The 25,433-nt window shown below is 36.1% G+C and overlaps 1 protein-coding gene across 1 annotated transcript in view; it reads right to left on the bottom strand.

Annotated features, from left to right (window-relative positions):
* ATG5 (autophagy related 5) overlaps positions 1 to 25,433 on the bottom strand; it is a 172,792-nt gene that overhangs the window by 62,512 nt on the left and 84,847 nt on the right. The window contains exon 5 of the mRNA XM_007940840.1: positions 18,042 to 18,136. Within this exon, the coding sequence (XP_007939031.1) occupies positions 18,042 to 18,136 (95 nt within the window). The remainder of the gene's footprint in view (positions 1 to 18,041; positions 18,137 to 25,433) is intronic.

Raw genomic sequence — 25,433 nt, 5'->3', positions numbered from 1 at the left:
GTTGAAGAGGGTCTGTGCAATCCTTCTGCCTAGTCTGCCATCTTGCCCCGCCTCTGATCAACATCTATTTTTGAGCTTCCCTAGAACTCTGACCCCCAATGAGGGTTGCCAAGGCACTCATCTTCCTACTTCCTTTCTTATAAGCTCTGGATTCCCACTCACACTGCAGTGGCCTAAATGGGGAGGAGAGACTCTGCAGGAAGAGGGAACTCTTCCTCTCAGAGATGGGAGTTAGAATCTGGAGTGATAAAGGAACAATGTAATAAATGCAGGTTATGGTTTGCAAAACTGATATCATAGTTCAATTTCATTGCTAAATTACATAGTCTGTCCTTGGAATTTAAGGATCATTTACAATGTAAGTTTCTGTCTCCACAAAACTGACTTTAAAATTTTTGGAACACCATGCATGGGTGACGTTTATTTAGTACACTGAAGGAATGATTTTTAAATAGTGGTTTAAGAGGATCATATACATCAAAGATTAATGAATGTCTTGTTGTTGTTATGTGCCGTGAAGTCCAACCCCTCCTTGGGTTTCTGAGGCAGTATCACTATGGAAGTAGATTGCCCCATCTTCCTTCCAAGGGGTGGCTGGTGGATTTGAACCACCAGCCTTCTGGTTAGCAGTCAAGTGCCTTAGCCAATTTAAATGACATTTTATCTATCTGAGAAAAATAAGAGACAGTAGAAAGGGGTGAAGTAAGAAGCATTCTGCTTCAAAGAACTCACCAGGAAAAGAGGATACATTGTGGCTAAAAGCTATAAAAACTGTATTTATTTTAAAGCCCTCTTAGGAACTAGGTCTTAAAAGGTGATTAACTTGGCCTCATGAAGAGTTATCAGAAAATTACTGAAATAAATATGAATGTTGTATTTTGATGTAAGATACGTTATTTTACTAAAAGAATTTCATTTACTCTTCTGATAGCTGCATCATTATTCCCCAGAATCAATTACAATGAAAAGAAATTGTCCTTATTTCAGTAAGCATTAATTAGAATAATATCTAATGTGAATGTTAATTGTTAAAACATTCCAAAGTGAAAAAAATTATTCAATTATATATGATATGGCTTAGAAAGGCACGGAAGTCAAAATTATTAAAAACTGGAAGGTAATACCGCGATAGGAGGAAAAGCAAATTTGCTGGTTCTACTCCATGAAGCATTCCTCAAGCAAAGTAAAAACCAGAATTCAAGTTACACTTTGATGTGTAGATCCTTTTGAAAGCTCCTCTACCCTCTTTTATATGATGCATCTGTAGCTAAAATGAACACCTAGTGAAGAGTATGGATGCTGTATTACATAAGGAGACATCAGAATTGTCCCAAGCTGGTTCTAAGTTACTTTAAACATATACGCAGAGTCAGAAATTAGCTATGGCTTACTTTTTAGAAGTAACAGATAATTACACTCATTTTGATGAAAAGAATTTTAAATGTAAGCTACTAGAGGTATTTTTCCTTTAGCAGAGCTCTCCTTTTAAAAGTAAACTTCAAAACTTTAACTGAATAGGAATGCCTTACTATGTAGTAAAAACACTTCAGATTTAGCAATGAGAGAAAAGGGGAGACCCAGTGAGGGAAGAATAAATAACAAAACTGAACTCACTGCCATCAACTTGATTCAGACTCAAAAAAACTCTATGGGACAGAGTAGAACTGCCCCCATAGGGTTTCTAAGGCTGTAAATCTGTATGGAAGGAGACCACCTCATTCATCTTTGTTCCCTGGAGTGGTTGGTGAGTTCAAACCGCCAACCTTTTGGTTAGCAGCTGAATGCCTTAACCACTGTGGATAGAAACATAAAGACAAAGGAGGAAGGAAAAGAAAAGGAAGATAGACCAAAAAGATACTGAAATATATTACTTTATAAAAACTTTGAACTAGCAGAATAAACTCTTTCCTTTTTGTATACATTAAATAATCTATGTTCTTCCTAACCGTGCTTTGAGAATAACTAGATAAAATATTACAAACAAGTGCTACATTGGACTTCTGGATCCTTAGCTTTGAAAACATGCTATATGTGTAAATTTTCTGAACTTCAAATGTAATTTCCATTTATAATGAAGTTATGAAGACAAATTTAGTTAGAAATGAAGCTCAGTAGTAAGTAATCGATATTACTTTAAGCTTCACGCAAATCAACACAGCTACTTTTCCGGCATACAATTATGTCTAATTTAATAATTCAGTGAACTCAATGATCATATGAAATCCTCAGCTTACCAATTCACATAATTTCACAACTAGTACAATATTAATTAACTCATGTGGTGCATATAACTGTGTCACAACATATGAAGGCAGACAGGTGACTTTCATGAAAACATCATAGCTGGATAGGCATATAGTCAACTCAAAAACAGTTTACTAACGTGGATCCAATCTTACTGAACTTAATTACCATCAGAGTCAGCACTTCATTGATAAAGACTTCTCCCTTCTACCTCCTCCCAGAGCAATACACACCAACAGTGGTCCAAATGGATGCAATGTGTTTTATATATACATTTGTGTTTCTATCATTTCCATAGGACTTTCTTATTATTGTCAACTATCTCTGGTGGTGAAGTGCCTACAGCATTTGACTGGTAACCAGAAGGTTGGTGGTTCAAACCCACCAGACACTCCCTGGAAGGAAGACTGGGCAATCTATTTCCATAGTGACACCCGTCTTGGAAACCCAAGGAGGTTTGCTATGAGTCGAATTGACTTGATGGCAGTGAGTTTTGTTTTTTTTTTTTTTGGTATATCATTATGGATCATGTAGCAAAAAAAAAATCATATAAAATCTCATGAAACTTTGAAATTAGGAACAAATAAAAATGGGTATGACGTGATAAATGAGGCATGCATTTCATGGAAAAGTAAGATGCCCCGATATGAATTTGTCACGCAAAACTGTCAAGGCTCAACTCAGAAATAAAGAACAGAATATTACTCTTAGTAATTTTAAGTTGATTTTCACTTCTAATATTCCTGAATCATCTTATTATATATTCCCTACTTGAAATTATTAGCAAGTAGTTATTTTGAAAGTATGAGTAATTAGACCAAAAGTAAGTCTCATATTTACCCAAAAGAAGGAACCACTACTAAGAATCAAAGCCTAGTAATTCTGTTCTTAACAGACAGGTGTTGTGTATTCTGGCATGTTATATGAAAATCATTTATGAGAAGAACAGAAAAAAAAAAACTGGAAGGTAGTTTTCACTATTGGAACAGATATATGAGTAAGCAGATTTTCTTACACCATGAAATTGTCAGTAGAATAAATGACCAACATAAGGGACATATTTCTGGATACTGGCATTCTCTGTGATAGAAATGAAATGTGACAGTGGCAAAAAGAAAATGAACTTGGTGTTGGAGACTTTCCGAATAGTAAGCACTGAACATTTTTTTGAATAGGAACTAAAAGCCGTAAATTGGAAAAGTAAAGCTCAGGTTGAGTTATGGAAAAGCAAGAAGTCTGTTAAGTCAAGCAAGCATTAAACCAGCACAAAGGCTCTGACTGAACGTCCTAAAGCATAGGCTGTATCTAGCACGTATCACCAAGGCTGGCAATTCCTCCAAGAAACAAAATCATTACTGTAGTCTGAGGTTAAAAAACAATTAAGTTCAGGTAATAAACCTAAAATTTAAAATATTTTTATAAGAGCAGTACACTAAGATTATATTTTGTGATATAAATATTACTGAATAATTAGCTATGGAACAGCTTTATTTTCATTTTAGACAACAGTTGTAACTTTTTAAGCTACCTTACATTTAACCTAAGCCTTTTTTTCTCAAATTTCAAAACTAATTGAATTCTCACTTTTTTTTTTACTATATCTACTCATATTCTCCAAGAAGGATTAAAGTGAAATGATCAAAAGATGAGATGAGAAATCAGTGAGTATCAAATAACTGACAGCAAGGTGACTTTTTATCTATGTTAGAATATCATGATAAAAACATCAAGAATTGCTTTGTGGAAGGGGGCTAAAAAATCTTTTTTCATGAAATAATTAAGAGTGTCTCTCATCACAATCTAGCTGTCTCTTTTAAAATCAGGTACCTGTATCCTGGCTTCTAAAATTACCTCATAGTACTGTGTGCATAAGCATGAGGAATGAATTTCATTCTGTTCCTAAATGAGAGAGCTCTGTTTTGATATCATCACTAAAAAGTCCTTAGCCAGTTATTGGAAGAAGAATAAAAGAGAAAGAAAACCTCCCAATTTTAATGGTTTCAACCTCTTCACACCAAAGGGAGGATGTTACATTTTTCCTTTCTGTCCATTCATTTTCTCTGCTGAATGGGCAGAAAGCCTAGGGAACAAAAGAAATGGGAGCTGTAAGAAGCTTGGTGGAAAACAGTTTCAAATGGAAAGTTATGAAAGAAAGAAGTAAGAAAATAAAAGTAATGAATTTAACATATTAAAAGGAACAGTAATTAAAGAGTATAGGCTCTGGAGCTAGATGGTCTGAGTTCAAAATCGTGACTTTTACAACTTAGCAAAGCGGCTTTGGGTAAATTTTAATAACCAATCTTCACCTTAATTATTTCATCTATAGAACAGGGACAGTAACAATACACATAAAATATTTTAAATAGTACCTGACACTAAATACTAGTATCTGGCATTCAATAAAGTAGTCAATAAAAGTAGGTGATGATTATTGCTATTTGTCTATAGTTTCCTTTAAATAAAATAACCTAGCTTATCAAATTGGTAATAAGAAAATGTTGAGTCCATTTAATAATACCTCTAGCAGTTTAGGGTAACATTATTAACTTGGTTATATTTTCATTTTTCTAGTTATAAATTAAAGACAAGAGTTACCATCAAATTGTATTATTTTGAAAAAATAAATAAATAAAGCAAATTAAATGAAAGTTCCAGTAAGTATCATTTGTTCTTTTCCAATGCTTTAAAAACAAAACAGCACATCATCTGATCAAATAGTTCCCATTCATATACACAGCAACTGTTTAAAAATATACCTGCTACATAAGCTTAAAACAGTGGCTTAATTTTTCAAAATACCACATAGGGAACAATTAACATCTAAAAAGATCTTAGCAAATAGTAAATCTTACTTAGTAACCACAATCAAAATTTGCTGTGTTGGGCTGCCCCCTACAGGCCTCAATTTACCTATTTATTTTATAGCACAAAATCAGCTCTGAGCACCATCTATACAGACAGATATAGATATATATAGATTTGTATCTATATGATAGATTTGTAGTGATTTAGGTCATAATATAACCTTAATAATAATAGTGTCATTTCACACATTATTTATAATGTACTAGGCACAATGTACTAGGAGCTCTGGTAGCATAGTGGCTAAAGCACTTGACTGCTAACCAGAAGGCTGGTGGTTCAAACCCACCAGCCACTCCTCGGAAGGAAGGTTGGGCAATCCTACTTCCGTAGTGATACTGCCTCGGAAACCCAAGGAGGGGTCGCTATGAGTCGGGGCTGACTTGACGGCACATAACAACAACAACAACAGGCACAATACTTTTTTAAAAACATGACCTCATTTAGTCTTCACTACAAACCTATGAAATACTATTATCCCAATTTTACAAATGATAAAACTGAGGCCCAGAAATGTGAAGTGAATTCATAAAACCACATGGCTAGTTGGGGTATAAACTTAAAATAGCCTAAAACAAAAGTCCTCCATCTTTACCACTGGCTGTATTAAAGCATGTTAGAGATAATTTTTTCCTAATGTTTCAAGGTTGTTTGGCAAGGAAAATGTGGGAGAAAAAAAATGGTAAAATAATCAAGAATATGCAACTTTTACAGAATCCAGTCATATCATCATCTATAGCAATACTCTTGTTCTTAAACAATACATAGAGATTAAAATTTTTGTGTTTTAGAAGTAACGAGAACAGATAAAATGTCTCAGTTTTAATTTTATTACCCAAATTTCTGCAAAATCTACTTAGCTAAACTGCAAGGTTAAAAAATTATTAGAAACAGTGACATCATCAGTAAAGGAAGAGTAATGACACCAAGTAACACATGGTCCTCAAAAACAGCAATGAGAACACTGGCAAAAACTATTAAGACAAACTTTTTCAGAACTCTTGAAAATTAATTAAAGGCCTGTGACAACTTGGGGAATATGTATTCAAGTAAAATTCAACCAACAAGTCAAAGAAGAAATAGTAAGAGAAATTAAAAAATACTTTGAGGTAACAAAATGCAACATACCAAAATTTACAGGATGCAGCTAAGGTGATGCTTAGAGGGAAATGTATAGCGGTGAACATCTACATTTTGAAAAAAAAGATCTCAAATCATTAACCTAAGCTGGGATTTTAATACAAAAAGAAGAGAAAACTAAACTGATGAACATAAGGAAGAAAATAATAAAGATGAAAGAGGAAATACAGTAAAAACACAAACACAAAAACAACTAGAGCTAATAAATGAGTTCAGGAAGGCTGCTGGATACGAGATCAATAAACACTAAGCAATGAACAATTAAAAAATGTTATAAAAACAAATCTATATTCAACAGCACCAAAAAGAACAGAAGACTTATGATTAAATTTAACAAAAGCAAGGCAAGACTTATACACAGAAAAATACAAAACACTGTTGAAAGAAATTAAATAAAACTGAAATAGATGAAAGACACCCAACGGTCACAGATTGGAAGACAGTATTAGTAAGATGGCAATAGCTCTGGTAGCATAGTGACTAAGGCACTTGACTGCTAACCAGAAGGCTGGCGGTTCAAACCCACTAGCCACTCCTCGGAAGGAAGGTTGGGCAATCCTACTTCCGTAGTGATACTGCCTCGGAAACCCAAGGAGGGGTCGCTATGAGTCAGGGCTGACTTGACGGCACATAACAACAACAACAACAACAATACTGCCCAAAGTGATCTACAGATTTAACACAACCCCAATCAAAATGTCAACCGCCTTTTTGCAGAAACTGACGAGCTAATGTTACAATTCATATGAAAATAAAAGGGATCAGAAGAGCCAAAACAATCTTGAAGAAGACGACCAAGATGGATTATTACTCCTTGATTTCAAAACATACTATCTGTTAAAACCTGTTGCCATCAAGGTGATTCCAACTCATAACGACCCTACACCAGAGAGGAGAACTGTCCCAAGACTGTAATCTTATTGGAAGTTGAATGCCACATCTTTTTCCCATGGAGCAGCTGGTGGATTCAAACCACCTTTCAGTTAGCAGCCAAGTACACCAGCAAGGCTCCTCATAAAACATACTACAAAGCTATAGTAATGTAGAGTAGCTTTGAGCTTGATTGTAGAGTGGCTAAAACAAATGGAAGAAATGAAGTAAAAGAATGGAACAGAAGATTTCAAGGGGCAGCTCAAGAAGACAAAGTTAAGTATTATAATGAAACGTGCAAAGACTCGGAGTTAGAAAACCAAAAGGTAAGAACACACTTGGAATTTCTGAATCTGAAAGAACTGAAGAAATCAATCAAGACTCAAGTTACAACATTGAATTCTATGGGCACTGACCAAGAGGCAGTTATTAGAACAGAAAAAGAAGATACTGGGTGGTTTAAAATAAGGAAAGGTGTGTGCTAAGGTTGTATGCTTTCCCCATACTTGTTCTATCTGTATGCTAAGCAAATAATCCAAGAAGTTAGACTATATAAAAAGGAAGACAGCATCAGGGTTGGAGACAGACTCATTAACAACATGCAATATACAGATGATACAATCTCGCTTGCTGCAAGAGAAGACTAGAAGCACTTACTGGTGAAAATCAAAAAGTACAGCCTTCAGCATGGATTACACTTCAATATAAATAAACTTCATTTTCTACAAAAATCCCCAAAACAAGACCAATAAGCAACCATGATAAATGCAGAAAATACTGAAGTTGTCAAGGGTTTCGTTTTATTTGGACCCACAATCAATGCCCATGGAAGCAGTAGTCATGAAACCAAATGACAAACTGCATTGGGTAAATCCACTGCAAAAGACCTCTTTAAAGTGTTTAAAAGCAAAGATGTCACTTGAACCCTGCCCTAAGACATGGTATTTTTCAATTGCCTCATATGCATGCAAAAGCTGGACAATGAAAAATAAAGATCAAAAAAGAATTTAATGTCTTTGAATTATGGTGTTGGTGAAAAATACTGAATATACCATGGACTGCCGGAAGAATGAACAATGAATGATCTTCTGCCTTGGAAGAAACACATCTAGAATGCAGCTTAGAAGCACAGAGGCAAGAATTCATCTCGTGTACTGTAGGCATGTTATCAGGAGAGACCAGTCCTGGAGAAGGGCATCATGCTTGCTAACATAGAGGGTAAGCGAAAATGAGGAAGATCCTCAAAGAGATGAACGTGCTGAGCAGCTGCCACAATGGGCTCAAACGTGGCAACGATCATGAGGATGGCCCAGAACTGGGCAGCTTTGCATTCTGTTGTACATTTGGTTGCTGTAAGTTGGAACCAACTTGATGGCACCTCACAACTAATTTTTTAAAAAATTATACTACCTTTAAGGAAAAAACCACACTGCTGATTTTTTATTATTATTTTTTAAACAGTCAACATGTTTTAAACAAACAAACAAAAAAATTGGCATAGTGGCACTTACAAAAACACTTCCTGGGGCGGGGTTGGGGGAGTGGTTGGCAAAAAAAAAAAAAGCAGAAGGTGCATGTTATTTGTGTAAATATATGGTAAATAATAATAAAAAATAATAAATAGTGCTGTGATGACAGAATATCCACATGCAATAGAATGAAGTCTGACCCTGACTTCACACTGTATACAAAAATTAATTCAAAATGGATCAAAAATCTAAATGCTGAAATAGTATAAAACTAATAGAAAATATAAGAGTAAATCTTCTTGACCTTGGATTTAGGGAATGGTTGCTTAGATATGACAACAGAAAAGCTCAAGCAACCAAAGAAAAATAGCAGATGAATTGGACTTCATCAAAATTAAAAATGTTTGCATTTCAAAGGTCACCATTAATAAAATGAAAAGATAATCTCCAAATAGAAAAAAATATTTATAATGTAAATACTGAATAAGGGTCTAGTAGCTAGAATATATAAAAAACTCATAATAGTAAGACAACTCTAGTAAAAAAAAAGAGCAAAAATTTAAGTACATTTCTCCTAATAAGATATATAAACAGCCAGTAAAAACACAGAAAGATTCTCAATGTAATTAGTCATTAGGAAAATGCAAATCCAAAGCACAATGAGATACCACTTCATATCAAGTACAAGGGCTTATAAATAAAACAGACAAGTGTCGACAAGGAGGTGGAGAAATCTGAACCCATGTAACATTTTTAAATGTTAAAAAAAATTCCATTTACTACAAATGACACTTTCATTAACTTTTTTTTATCATGAGCAAAGAAACAGTTTATAATAATTAGGCCCTGAAAAATATAGCAATATTATATTTCATTTTTATATAGTGTTTCATGGCTCTGAGTCACTCGCTAATAATTTAAAAACTAAGCTGTGGAACTCAGAACATTTGTATTCTATTCTGGTAAAGATATTAAATACCTCCACACAGTTTAAAGTGAATTACACATTACAAGCAGTAACAGCTTAATAGCCAATAAGGTCTTCCTTTTGGTCGCTGACCTCTGCTAGATGTTACTGCAAGGTATTGACTACAATGGAAAAGAACCTAAGAACAGAATTTAATTTCTCACCAACATTGCCACAACTCTGGAATAGGAGGGATCCTAACATACACTGCCAAAATTCACCACAGATTTCTATTGTCCTCACTTTTCAAAAGTCATAAAATCAACATTTCTGGAAATAAAAAACCAAGAGTCTAAAATTTTGGCCTCTTCTTAAATTCAGGAAGTGCCAAGTTAATCTCTGACATCCTGGTTTACATTTTTAAAAATGTAAACTCTTCTGCCCCCAAAACCTCTGAAGTATTTTAGCATATGAAAAAAATAAAAGATTTATAGATTTGCTTAAATAAATGGTAGTAAATCTCCCAACAGAATTAAAATACTAATGCAGCACTAATGATACAAACCCACGGTTTTATACTGAAATAATACATGGGATAGGGAGAAGAGTTCTGGGAATTACGGAAGAAAATACAACTGAATTCAAATCCTAATCTCACTACTATATGACCGACAACTTCTTCCAAAGACAAGAAAGGACAGTTTTACTAGAAAACAAACTTTTTCTTTTCCTAGTTTTGATTTAAAATTAAAAATAATGTTGATACATTGTTCTGAAGAGGATCCTCTGGCTTTATACATAACCCTTATAAAAATACACAGAACAAAGCAGGCAATTAAATTTTTGCTAAATAAATATGAATGGTTATTCAGATCCTTAAAAAAACCCTAGAATTTCCCATTCTTTCTAGGATAAAGAGAAAAGCCCTTAATACAGTCTCACCTGTACCTTTGCACAGCCTTATTTCCCTCCAACTCTTCGTTCTCTAGGCAAACAGGCTGTCCTCACACTCATAATGTCTCCTCTACCCACAACTCTTCTCACCCTGCCATCCATTTGTCAGGCCTTGGGGGAGGCAACACTTCCTCAAGGAAGTCTTTAGGAACAGGCTTTTATTGTACTATTTAACGTTCCTTCATGGCATCAATTACAGTTGCACTTTTACATTTGTTTGTATAATTATTTTATTTATTTCTATCTTTAGACAATACGTTCTGTAAGGGGTGATGCATGATTTTAATAACCACTTGTACTACCCATCCACAGCACAAGAGATGGCAAGCAAATATGAGTGATTAAATGAACATGCTGAATGAATGAGTAAGGCAAACTTTTTCTTTCCAAAGCACATTGGCAGAAAAAGATTTATGAACCTACCACTTCTTGAAAAGCAGAAATGACACACCTAACTTTCATTCCACAATCTAAAGGTCAATGCTTGAGGGCTGTATAGTCCTTTTACAAATCTTTTTGATAAATAATCTCATTAATCACTATCTGTTTACATATGCTATTCTAAAAAGCATTTTAGTTACATTTCTGGAACACTTCCTGCCATTAACCTCATCTCTAGAATATTCGTTAATATTAAGCACCTGGATTTCAGGAACACAAGCCTGAAACTCACACATCAACCTAAACTGTTATGTAAATGACAGAAATGACACATTTTGGTCTGTAACATCTCGATTGGTTTTGAACCTATTTAACTTTTACCACTAAAATTCTGTCACTTGATTATACTCATTCTGAACCCAAGATAAACACATTGTACGTGGAAAAAGAACTAGAATTTTCCAACTAACAGTAGAAAAGTCAGCCTCTAAAGAACAGTCATAGGTTTTGTGGGTTTGTATCAACTTAATTGTTCCAGGTGGATTTTAATTTATGTAGTAGTTGTATCTTGAAAATTATGTTTAAACATAGTTTTTATAAATAAAATCATACTTTGGTCATACGTCAGACTGAGATTGGGATTCCAGTTTTTCCATTGCTCAGCAGTGTAACCCTGAGCTAGTGACTTGTATTCCTTCAGCTTTAGTTTCCTCAGATGGAAAATCATATATGATTCCTACAGAAAATGGTTTTAAGACTTTAACAAGATTAAATGGGTCTTGCTCATCATGCTCAGTGCTTTTTCTTCTATTCCTCGCTATGTAGGTATCTATTAGAAATGTTTGCAAAGAAAAATAAATAGTTTAGTAAAAACTAACCTCCTCATTTATCTTTTCATGAACCTGGGTTTTCAGATTTTACTAACTAACTTAAAGTCTCAAAAAATACAAAGATTTATTTTTCAGTAAGTTAAAGATAGGCGTCCCTACATGACGCAAATGGCTGAGTTCTTAACCATTAGGGTTTCTAAGGCTCTAAATCTTTACAGAAATAGACTGCCTCCTCCTCAACTACTAGCTGAAAGACCGATGGTTCAAATCCACCCAGTGGTGCACTGAAGATAGTCTTTTAAAAGGTCACAGCTTTGAGAACCCTACGGAACATAATTCTATTCTGCACATGTGTGGACATCATGAGTCAAGAATGGCCTTGACAGCAACTAGACAACAACAACATTAAAGATATGAGCCCACTGCTGTGGAGTAGGGGCTGATTTAATCAAAATGCTGCATAAACAGAAGTGATATTTAATCAATACATTATTCACCACAACCATACAAACTAATCGTATGTAAAGGAGTCAAGAACAGAAATCTGATGTCACCTTATTGTCATGTGTGTCAACTCGGCTCCAAATCATAGCAACCCCGTGTACAACAGAATGAAACACTGCCTGGTCCTGCGCCAGCTTTACAATCTTTGCTAGATCAAAATAGCCACAACGAGTCCATTTCAGCTCACTAATGCCTAGGATGTCAATCTTTACGTGTTCCATTGCATTTTTGACAACATCCAATTTCTCTAGATTCATACTTCTTCGTACATTCCATGTTCTGATTATCAATGGATGTTTGCAGCGGTTTCTTCCCATTTTAAGTCATGCCACATCAGCAAATGGAGGTCCCGAAAGCTTTACTCCACCCACATCATTAAGGCTGACTCTACTCTGAGGAGGCAGCTCTTCCCCAGTCATATTTTGAGTGCCTTCTGACCTGAACAGCTCATCTTCCAGCACTATATTGGACGATGTTTCAGGTTTCCAGTAATACAGCAGGCAGTATTTCACTGCTATTCATGAAGTTTTCACCTGCCAATTCTTTGAGAAGTGGATGGTCTCTTCCTTCTTCCAAGTCTGTCTTATTGAACTTGTCCACCAAGGGTGACCCTGCTGGTATATGAAATACCAGAGGTACAGCCTCCAGCCTCACAGCAACATGGAAGCCACCACAGTACGACAAACTGACAGACGAGTGGTGGTGTTGTTACCCTAAGATCATATAATTAGGAAAAGGGAAACCAGAGCCTATTCTCCTTTAGTCGAAGGGTGAATGAAGATTGAAAATTACAGAATGGGGAAACAGGGAAAGCCAGGAAACAACAAACTGGCAAAAACTGGGACTCCTAGTTTTTAATATTCATTTATGTATCTCACTCCTAAAATTTTAATCAAATTCAAGTAAGCTGCAAACTGGAAAGGGGTAAACCCCAAAGGAAAATTATACAGAGGCAGAATCCCAATAAAACATGTAACCCAACTGAGAACGAAAAAGTCTTCAGAGCCTTTGTCTCTCTATTTAAGGAAAAACTGCCCAAGTGCCTTGATACAGGGAAGATCAGGCAGCATCTGTTCTGCCCTAACAGAGTCCACACCTGGGAACAAGGTTTTCCTAAGAGAATTTTGAGAATTCTCTAGCTTCCCACATTCTAAATTACAGAACTTCATAAAATCCATTTTCTCTCACATACACACTCTCTCTTTCTCCCTCCCTCTCTCTGAATCTTTCTGTGTAATGACACCACAGTAAAAATCTGGATAAATCTGATTGTTTTGTCCCAAACAGAGATAAATATGGAAAGAAAGATCACTCGTCTGTAGACCTGCACTATTTTTCTGACAATAACGTTCACTCCATTAAGTAATCCCCAAGGCCACAGAGTTGATTCTGACTCACAGCGACTCTCACAGGGTTTCTAAAGCTGTAAAGTAGATTTACCCATCTTCCTCCTACAGAGCAGCTGGTGGGTTTGAACTGCTGACCTTCTGGTTAGCAGCCAAAGGCCTTGCCCACTGCATCACCAGAGCTCCTTCCATTAATTAACAGTAAAATGCATTTCCCCATAGGAGCTTAAAGTATTTATGGCATAGTAACTACAGTACAGTTATAGGCAAAAGGAACTTTGGTGGCACAAAGGTTAAGTGCCTGGCTGCTAATCAAAAGGTTGGTGGTTTAAACTTACCAAGCAGCTCCACAGGAGAAAGATCTAGGGGACTGCAGCCAACAGTCCTATGGGATAGTTCTTCTCTGTCACAGGGGGTCGCCACCAGTCAGAACAACTTGACAGCCCCTACAACAACGTTGTTGTTGTTGTTGTTATGTGCCGTCGAGTCGGACCCGACTCACAGCGACCCCTTCTTGGGTTGCCGAGGCAGTATCACTACGCAAGTAGATTGCCCAACCTTCCTTATGAGGAGTGGCTGGTGGGTTTGAACCGCCAGCCTTCTGGTTAGCAGTCAAGTGCCTTAGGCACTATGGTACCAGAGCTCCTACAACAACAACAGCATAGTTAAATATTAATCCAAATGAGTGCTGGAAAGTGAATATCCCAAAATTCTTTTTGGAACTCCTCTTTTGAAAATGTCTTTAGACGTTTTCCACAAATTAGATACCTTACCAAGCTTTATGGTAACAGGTTACTATGGAGCTCATGGTAAAATAAAATACCTCCAAATCAACCATTAATGACTGATGAATGAGTTAATGAATTAACAAATATATTTATAAATGCTTACTACATGCAGGTACATTACAGATCATGGACACACACCATGGACAAAACAATTACATTGCCTTCATGATAAACAGGAATCACTTGAATATTGTAAATTGCATTTTCAGAAATGATTAAAAGCCATATGGCACCATAAAGGCTTTAGTCAAAACAGTGCCCTAAAAGAAAGGACTATGTTTATTGTAAAGATGATAAATTTGCTTTGTAGGCAGGAATTTTAAATGTTTTTAAAAATAAGAGTGTCACTAATATAGAATCAGATAAATTTGCAACATGACTTCTTTAAAGAACAATTTCAATTTGACATATAAATTCACTGCTATTCCCCTTCATTTTGTGAATGAGGAAATAAAGGCCTACAGAGGCTGAGCAACCTCCTAAGGTTACACAACTATTTTGTGTCAGACTTCCCAGAGGCACGTCTACTTAGTTCAATACTATTTTAAGGAAATACAACTTTTTCCCAAGGAAAATTACTTCAATCTAAACATTTCAAATACTATACAACCTTCGACCTCAGTGAGGTTTAAGACACAGCCATAAATTTTCAAAGTATGAAACTGAAGCAAAAAGAAGTTAAAATATTTTTCTACTAAGTGGAAGAAAATACAAGATTTGATCAATTGTGCACTGTCCTTTTATGCAGTCCTCCAACAGCTCTTTTCTACTTGTTCCTACTCTTCTCTCATTATTTAAAAAAAAAAAATGTTTTATTTTCTTCAACTACTACAATTATTATAGGAGTCCATGAGTGGTATAAATGGTTAAGCATTAGACTATTAGTCTGACAGTTCGAACCCACTCAGAGGCACCTAGGAAGGCAGGTCTGTTGACCTGCTTTTAAAAGGTCACAACCTGAAAACCCTATGGAACAGTTCTACTCTGCACACATGGAGTCACCATGAGTTGGAACCAACAGCAACTAACAGCTATACCCAGTAAGGTCACCACACCTCCAAAATCAAGGACACTCTTATGGCCTTTTGAATTTTGGATTAAATTAACTACAAAGTCTTTTTTTAGCTTTAAAATTACATTACCTTTGGTGTTTAAATTGCCCTAGAATTCAATTAAACAAATATTTAGGAAGCACTTACAAAGCGTACCCATCACTATGCTAAATTAGCGTATCTAGAGAGCTAGAAAGATTATTTCACTTGGGCAAAGCACTCACACTGTATGGGTCTAGATAGATAATCTTCAAATTGTACTTAAAGGTTTCCATAAATATTTGATGATTTGACTATTGGCCCCAGGAGGAGAGAAGCCAAAGCATCTGAGCAAGGCGCACCTGCCCCACCCAACCCTTCAAAGCTTAACCTCAAAGTGGACTTCCTGCTTTAAAAAAAGTTTGAAATATACTCACAAAATCTAAGGACTACTCTTAAAATTCTGTAATAATTTGTTATTGTTTTAAATCCATATTTAATCACTGATTTTTATGTCAGCCATGTGAAGAAGCAGACTCTCCCTATGAAATTAACGTTGTTAGCTAGTTACCCTTGAGTTAATTCCAACTCTGTATTGTATGTATTACACTGAGTACATATTTTGGGTTTCTTTGTGGAATAACTACTACTGTATAACTATTTAATCTAGTTCTGTAAAATACTCCTGAAATTTCTCTTAGGCAATACTTAGTTTGTCTACTTTTGAGATACTTCTTCTTACAATAGAAACAACTTGGCTTCCTGTCGTCTTTCTCCCATGACTTTAATACAGGAACTATTCTATTTGTTCTCACTCAAATACAATAGCTGCCAAAACTTTTACACCCTCTCCTTAGCATTTGGCTTCATTTCTTAAATGTACAGAGAAGACTGAGGCTTTCTAAAAGGAGCACACCAATTTCCCCCTACCTCTTCTTAACATTTCTCTGCAAATCTCTCCTCCCCTGGATTAACTTTTACTATTAGTCCCAAACCCCCATCTGCCTTGATCCCTCGATTACTTTCCCTATTATCTGATATACACACACTTCCACAAAATAATTTAAGTATCTTTTCAGTCTTAGACTTCCCAAACTTCACCAATTCTTAATTATATAGTGGATGGTCCTTAGTTTATGGTGCAATGTCTTTAATTTTCACTGGGTGACAGTTTAAGGAAGAAGCTTTATGGAAACTATTGCTATATTTTTATTGTAAGTAAGTTATAAAGGATATTGCCAGGTACATTAACTTCTATTCCCTCTAAATGAAGCCACATGAGAAATTTCTCTCCTACTGAATGCCCCAAAAGTTTAGCTTTTCCTGATGACCTAGGTTTTTATCTTGTGTTCAATTAAAAAAAAAAACCGTACCTCATCACATTTTTTTTTTCTTCCTTGCTCTGGCCACTAGGAAGCTCAAGGTCAAATCTGTATGTCAATTTTAATGTGATGATCTCACTCATTCACAGCCTATTAACTTCATGTATTTTCAGTGGTTTTATTTACTTTTTCAACTTTTTATTGTGATTTGGGTAAAAGTTTACAGTCAGTGGTTTTAATTTTTAAATTAATTTTTTCCCCAATTTGTGATTACACATTTCTGTAAATTGCTTCAGAGTCCTCATGACACAAAACAGAGTATGAATAAATACATTGTGTGATTTCTAAAATTCACTACATGATGTTTGTACTTAAGAGCCTTGAAAAATTAAACAAAATATCCTTTTCCTATAAAAAGTCTTATATGACACAGTTAAGTACTTGCCAAAAAGTTGACAGTTCAAACCCACCCAGAGGCACCTAGGAAGAAGACCTGGCATGCTGCTTCCAAAAGGCAACAGCCTTAAAACCCTATGGAGAAGTTCCACTCTGCACATACAGGGTAACCATGAGTCGGAATCAACTTGACAACAAACAACATTAAAAAAAAAAAAAAAACACCACAAAGGAGAGTGGCTAATTAAATCAGCCAGATACTTATTCTACTAGGATTCCTCTGATTTTATTTATATTTGTATACATTATGAATCCATTATCTGAAACAGTCTATTTGCTATTACATCAATGAAATGAATGAAAAGCAAGATGCAACACTAAATCAGAAGTACTTTTCATTCTTCCAGTATACTGGCATTTTCTTTCTTTTCACTTAGATGGTTTGTTTCCTCTTGAACACGTACTTATGTGATGACTATATAAAAAATTTTTTTAAACTATAGAAGTAATTATCAGTAAAAGCTGTGGGATACTGGCCATGGCTACAAAGGAAAGTCATAAACCCCCTCTGAGTTTAAATGCAAGTCCTACTAGAATATATACCTAAGAAGCCAATTCCCATTCATAAATGCTTTTTCATGACAGCAGATAACTAGCTTTATGGGAGGTCATTCTTTCAACATATTTACTATATGCTGCATGATAAGTATATATGATTTTTAAAGTACGTTATAGAAACATGGAGTTTCCTTAGGGGCAGGAAGGTATGTTGTAAGGAAGACATGAGCACCTACTGCCTGCTCTGTTATATGACAAACAGATTGTGTCAAGTATTTCATTGCAGTCTCTCATTTAATTGTCATCAAAAGACACAGATCTGAAAGCCCTAACACACGTTTAGGAACTAGGCAAGCTTAATCATTTTGAAGGAGAGTGCTTCAAAAAGTAAGATATCCAACCTTTCACAAATAGACATTCTCGTAAGTTTAATTCCCACCTGATATATTCTAAAAGGGATGTAACGAAATCCATTTTCTTCTGCGGGGTATTCCATGAGTTTCCGATTGATGGCCCAAAACTGGTCAAATCTGTCTGTAATGACAATAATTTATTAAAAATGAGAAGATTATAATGTAATACCTCACATAAAGAGATGAAACCCGTTAAGTTTTTAAAATGTATAAATTTTTTAAAAAGTAAACAAACATAAAGCTAGATATTTCTACATTATTCCTTCCTGTTCCTAGATATCCACATAGATATATGCTAAATCACGTTACCAAGGCAAAAAGCACCAGGTTGGGATGATGCCTTGATTCCCCTGGTCCTGTTTAAACTATAAAGGCCCAGCTTCAAGTGATCCAAATTTTATCCACAACTTGTTTAAAGAAACAAAGTCAAAATATTGAACACTGTAAACAATGAACATCAAAGAAGATAATCTTACAGGAAAGGCTTTGAAAAAAATGAAATTTACAGTTACAGTCAATTGCAGTTTAATCTCAAGGTGATTAAACACCTTTTTATTTTTCAGGATCACTTAAAAAATTTACATGTCATAAAATTCATCCTTTTGAAGTATAAAATTGCGTTTTTTGTATATTCACAGAATTAAGCAATCATCACTAATTTTAGAACATTTCATCATCCATAAAAGAATCCCCATACCTATTAACAGTTACTTTCTATTCTCCCCTTCCCCAGCCTCTGGCAATCACCAATCTACTTTATGGATTTGACTACTCTTGACATTTCATACAAATGGAGTATGTGGTCTTCTGCACCTCATTTTTCTCAACGTTTAAAGTAACGTTGGCAAAATTCATGCATGTTGTGTAGCATGTATCAGTACTTCATTCATTATTATGGTCTAATAATATTCCATTGTATGGAATATGCAATATTGTTTATCCATTTATCAACTCAGGGCATTTGGGTGGTTTCCACTTTTTTGGCTTTTATGCATAATGTTGTTATTCATATACAAGTTGCTGTCTGAATGTATGTTTTCAGTTCCCTTAAGTATATACTTAGGATTGGAATTGCAGGGTATTTCAGTTACCTAGTGCTGCTCTGACAGGAATATACAACAAATGGGAATGGCCTGAACAAACAAGTTTATTCTCTTACAATAGAGGCTGGGTGAAAGCCCCCCAACTTTGGGCTTCAGCTCTGCCTCCTGTTCCTGGGCCACTGAAGCTAGAGGCTTTTCTTCATTCGGCAGCTGCTAGCTGCCGAGGCTGAAAAACCCAAGGTCAACAAGTAAAAAGGCACAGTCCTGGTATTACCAAATATGGCAGGCCACTAATTCAAGTCCAGAAAAAGTCCCGACATCGGCAGGGCATGGCAGGCTGCTGAAGAACGACTTGGCTACATGCAGGGTACAAGCGTGCCAAAAAGTTAGAGACCTTCCTCGAAGTTGTTTCTTACATACTGGAAGCAGACCACATCCCTAAATCAGCTATTCAGCTGCTCCAGTAGATTACACCATGGAATTGATTGCCAGTCTCATCACGGGGAATAACTACATTCAGTTGCCTAGCCAATCAACCAAGCCTAGCCAAGTTATATGGTAACAAGCAGGGTTATATGGTAACTCCTTCTTTAACCTTCTGAGAAACTGCTAGATTTGTTTTCCAAAGATTGGCTGCACTATTTCACATTCCCACTAAAAATGGAAGAGGGTTCCAATTAATCCACATCCTTCCATTTTATTTGACAGCAGCCATCTTATTGGTGTGAGTGGTATTTCATTGTGGCCTGGATTTCTATTTCCCCCATGACAAATTATGTTGAACATTTTTTCATGTATTCATTGGCCACTTGCAAATCTTCTTTGGAAAAGTGTCTATTCAAGTTATTTATCCACCTTTAATTGGGCTGGTTGGTTTTTATTGTTCAGTTTTATTGTTGTTAGGTGCCATCGGTTGGCTTCAACTCATAGCAGCCCTATGTACAACAGAACGAAACACTGCCTGGTCCTGGGCCAGCCTCACAATCCTTGATATACCTGATCCCATCATTACAGCCACCATGTCAATCCCCATCTCGTTGAGGACCTTCCCCTTCTTTGTTGCCCCTCCATTTTACCAAGCATAATATTTTTCTACAGGGAATGGTCCCTTCTGACAACGTGACCAAAGTAGGTGAAATGAAGTCTGGTGATTCTTTCTTTCAAAGAGCATTCTGGCTGTACTTCTTCCAGGATGGATTTGTTTGTTCTTTTGGCAGTCCATGATACTTCTAGTATTCTTTGCCAACATCACAACTCAAAGTAATCAATTCTTCTTCGGTCTTCCTTGTTCACTCTCTAGCTCTCACATGCAAATGAGGTGAATGAAAATACAATGGCTTGGATCAGGTGCACCTTAGTCTTCAAGGAGACAGCTTTGCTCTTCAGCACTTTAAAAAGTTGTAAGAGGTGTTTATATGTTCTGGATACTAAAACCTCACCAGATACATGATTTCCGAATATCTACATCCATTCTGTAGGCTGTCTTTTCATTTTCTTAATAATGTCCTTTGATGCACAACATTTTTTTAAACTATGCTCAATTCATCAATTTTTTTCTTCTGTTGCTAATGCTTCTGGTGGCATATCTAAGACTTTATTATCAATCACAAAGTCCTGAAAATTTATGTTTTTTTCTAAGTTTTATGGCTTTAGTGTACATTTAGGTTCTTGATTCATTTAGAGTTATAATTAAATAAGGCGCACCTTCTATGTTTTTTGCCAACCACACCCTCCTCCCCTTGTGTAGTATTTTCATAAGTATGCTCTGCTAATTTTTATAGCAACGTATCTGCATAAAATGTACTTGCATAAAAATATAGTAATTATTTTTAATATAGTGTGAGGTAGGGTTCCAACATCATTCTTTTGCTGTGAAAATCTAGATGTTCCAACACAATTTGTTAGACTATTCTTTCCCCCACTGAACAGACTTGGTACTACTGTTAAAAACAACTGGCCACAGATGAATGGGTTTATTTCTGGAATCTCCATTCTATCCATTAGTCACACAGTCTTGACTGCTGTCATTCTGGGAAGTGTGCATCCTCCAACTTTACTTTTCTTTTTAAAGAATGTTGGAGCTATTTGGGGTTCCCTGTAATTTCTTATGAATTTGAAGGCCAGTTTTTTCATTTCTGCAAAAAGGGCTATTTGAATTTTGATAGAGATTAAGCTGAATGTGTACATCACTTTCGGTAGTAGTGACAATTGTACAAAATCAGGTTTTCCAATCTACGTGTACACCTTTCCACTTATTTAGGTCTCCCCTCCCCCCACCAATGTTTCATAGTTTTCAGTGTACAAGTCTTCTACCTTCTTGGTTAAGTTTTCCCTAGGCATTTTATTCTTTTAGATGTGATTATAATTAGAATTGCTTTCTTAGTTTCCTTTTTGGACTGCTCAATGCCTGGGGAAAATAGTGAACTTCTCTACTAATCCAGTGGGCTGAATGATACCTTCTCCAACAAGGACTGAGCACCAGTCTTGGAGAAGGACCCCTGTCTGACTTTGTCTTTCCCTTGAATGTTTTCCCTCAGCCATTGGGTATTAGATATTTTTTTGTATCTTACAGTCACACTGTCATCAGGGTTAAATAATTCTTTATATAAAACTTACCCTGTTTAAACCACTGTGGGTTTTTAATCTCCTGATGTACCCAGACTGGTAAAACTATGTTTAAAAATAAACATATAATAAAAGATTTGTATGAATTAATATTAATTTTTAATCTTCTTATAAAAATATGTTCTTATATAAAACAGGTATTTTCTCTGCCATATTAAAACTACTCTCCCAAGAATAACATGACTTTAAATGGTCAAAGCTATTAATAAAAAAGACACAAATAGAAGGAAACCCAAGGAGGGGTTGCTATGAGCCGGGGCTGACTCGACGGCACATAACAACAACAAATGAATTTAGAAATTGAGCATATAAGTAAGTATCTTTTGTAGTGAATTATCCATTACTTTGTACTATCAGTGTCTCTTTTATTCTGGAACCAATAATTAAAGTAAATGAAATTGGAGCAAGGATACATTATTCATCCCAAATACTAAAGAACTAAAAAGAAATACTCTGAATATCAGAACTATGCCATTAGTTCTTATAACTGAGTCATAAAGTCAGTTATTTATTTTATCGGCCATCAGCAACCATATCTGTAACCTGTAACAGAAGCATAGTAGTCTTTGGCGATTCATTTCTTAAACTGTAACTGAATGTAAATGAGTATCAGTTTCAACAACTTTTCAAATTCATTTAATTCTAAATCTACAACCAAACAAAATAAACTAAGTGAAAGAAAATTAACTTAGCAGTTACTCAGCTTAATCATATATGAGTAAGAAAGACAACTTATAAACTTCTTCCCTACAGAAACATTCAATCATTCAATCTTTATTTTATTTTTTAAATACAGTAAAAATACAAGTTTCTTAAAATCCTGCTGGCCATCAATATTTTCTCTCTTCACTGAATTAAGTTTTTACACGGTTTTGCAACTAACACAAACATTCCATTCTTCCCCCAAAAAAGTTTTTTTTTTTTTAATCTCAGGTTTCCCTAAGATGCTTAAGAAATAAATCAAACTTGTATTCTTTGCTCCTCACATGGAAAAACCGCAGAAAAAAGTGGCAACTTTGAAGGACTTATGTTTTCTTCTACTTAAGCTTCACCAGAGTAATGAACTCAAGGCAAAATAATTTTTAGCATTCTTATGCCACAGATGTCTCTATGTCTAAAATCTCCCTCAGGAGACATGCAGGAGATTTAGGACTATGATTCTTGGGTCAAGGCAATGTGGTACTGTTGGCTGGGACCCTCAAACTACAGCAAAGGGTGAGATGGGCTTCACATGCACACACTATCTACTTCTTGATCTTCAACATCCACCATGATGCCAAACAGAGCAGTTACAGCACCCCAAATAAGCATCAGATTATGACACGCAGACTAAACTTTCTTTGAAAGAAAAAAGCAAACAGTGAAAATCACTAATAACAGGAGCCCACTCTAAAAATATTTATTAACAGTAGTGCCTACGGCACTTGACTGCTAACCAGAAGGCTGGCGATTCACCCACCAGCCACTCCTCGGAAGGAAGGTGGGCAGTCTACTTCTGTAGTGATACTGCCTCGGAAACCCAAGGAGGGGTCTCTAGAGTCGGGTCCGACTCGAGGGCACATGACAACATTACTAAAACAGTATTATCAATGACCATGTATGTGTAGTATTTTAATTAAGTGGCTTTCAATGCATTTAACAGCAAACATATCCAAGTATAAACCTCTATGAATTAATTTCTTCATATGTAACATGACAAGTATCTTTGTAAAAACAAAATAGAAGGAAAAAAAATCAATAGCAATTACTGATAGGCTGGCTAAAGCAGGTGCTAAATACGTAACCTCATTTGTCACTTCAAACTCATTTCCCTTCTGAGTCAAGTCAAATTAACAGAATTGCCTAAGAGGCCATTTAGGCGGTGGTGCAGTGGTTAACACATTTGGCTGCTAACCAAAAGGTCCATAGTTCAAAGCCACCACTTGCTCTTTAGGAAAAAGAGGTAGTCTGCTTCCATGAATATTTACAACCTTGGAAACCCTATGGGAGCAGTTCTATGGTGTCCTATAGGGTCACTGTGAGTTAGAATCAACTTGATGGCACTGAGAAGGGCAGGGAGCATTCTCTTCTCTGTCCCCCAGGTCATTCATCAGTGCTAGATGCTATTCAACAGAATCATATCTGCACATTTATATTTGAACCAGAAAGGCCTTTTGGGACTTAGATTCCTTTTGTTTGAGGTTTAAAGTTACTAAGATGTATGTAGTGGAGAGGCCCTACCACACAAGGTAGCTAAGAAAAGGCTTCAAAGGTCCCTGAAAATTCATCATGAAGACACAAGTAAGCAGGACCGGTGGCCTAAACTCTGCACCAAGGTGGAAGAACACCAGTCCTGGAGGTGGCTAATCCTTAATCTTGTCCATAAATAGAGATCCTTGCAGTACGAATGCACCCTGGAAGCTGTTGTTTGAGCAAATCAAAAGAGCAATAGAGCCTGGATCACAGGACTATTTTGATCTGCACTACCACTATCTGAGAATAAACTGAGAAGATATGTATTCCTTTACCCTGCAAAAAGAGTGGTACAGTCTGGGAAAACTGATCAACAGCAGTAATCAATAGATATTTAGGATGTAATTATTTCTTTCCATGCTCACTGGTACAACTTTCACTGAAACCACTATCATCTCTGAACCATCACAACAATCCAATTGGTCCCTGTCCTTCCACCTTTATCCCCTCAAAGGAGCACTCAAAATGCTCTTTTTAAAATGTAAATCAAATTATATGATTAATGAATAAATTTTTGAACATTTCACTAATGGGTCGTAAGGAATAATAATTGCTTTTTCATGTACTTTAATAATATGGGTATTTGAAGTTAAATACCAGAATCATTATTTTAAAGGAAAACCACCCAATTTTCCCCCTTATTGCCTTCAACTGAAGCAGAACACTCCTCATCCAAACTCTGAGCACAGACAACCATAAATAGTCAGTAATAAAATACTTCTCCCCCATGTGCAGACTCCTACAATGCCCCTGCCCCTTGGAATACTCCTGGATCTTGCATACCTCTGAAAACTCACTGCTCACCCATAAGCTGCAAGTCATACTGTTTCTTTCTGTCCCTAGGAAATGTCAAGAACACAGTTTCAGAACTGGTGGAAGAGTCTCCAACTGGCAATTTGCAGAAGACACAACCTTGCTTGCTGAAAGTGAAGACTTATAGCACTTAGTAAAATACTGAAAATAAGAAGCTTCATTTTGTTCACTGTAACCTCTGTGATATTAATCATACAGGATATTCTCTTTATTCCTGATACAAATCTCTGATGCTTCTGTCAAAAATTTTTAAATGAGAAATTCTTACGAATGTGATTACTGCTAAAGGGGCAGGGAGGCTGCATCTTCTCACCTCCTCTAATCCCACAAGAGGAAGACAGAATCACCATCAGTAGCCCAAGCCCTATTCCTGCAAGGCCAGACATGCTGCCGCCTTCCAGCCCTTTCACCAACCCTGACACTAACTGTTCCTCCCACAGCACCTACCACCTCTCTGCTGGGTTTGACAATTCGCTGCACTGGCCACACAGAACTCACGGATTATGGGGTTTATTAAGGAAACAACAGGCTACAATTCAAGTTCAGAAATGCACTCAGTCTCTCACAGCCAGCCATCTCACTTAGCAGCCAGCAGTCTCTGTCTCAGCAGTGCGTGTCTCTCGCATCTCTCTCTCAGCAGCACATCTTTCTCAGCCAGTAGTCAGAGAGACTTCCTTCTGCTTGTAGGAGGGCTCCTTTTGAACC

The sequence above is a fragment of the Orycteropus afer genome, unplaced genomic scaffold, assembly GCF_000298275.1.
Source record: "Orycteropus afer afer isolate SDZICR_OR568_19922 unplaced genomic scaffold, OryAfe1.0 scaffold00072, whole genome shotgun sequence".
NCBI lineage: Eukaryota > Metazoa > Chordata > Mammalia > Tubulidentata > Orycteropodidae > Orycteropus > Orycteropus afer.
Note: the sequence above shows the minus strand (reverse complement) of the source record. Positions and strands in the feature narration are given on the sequence as shown.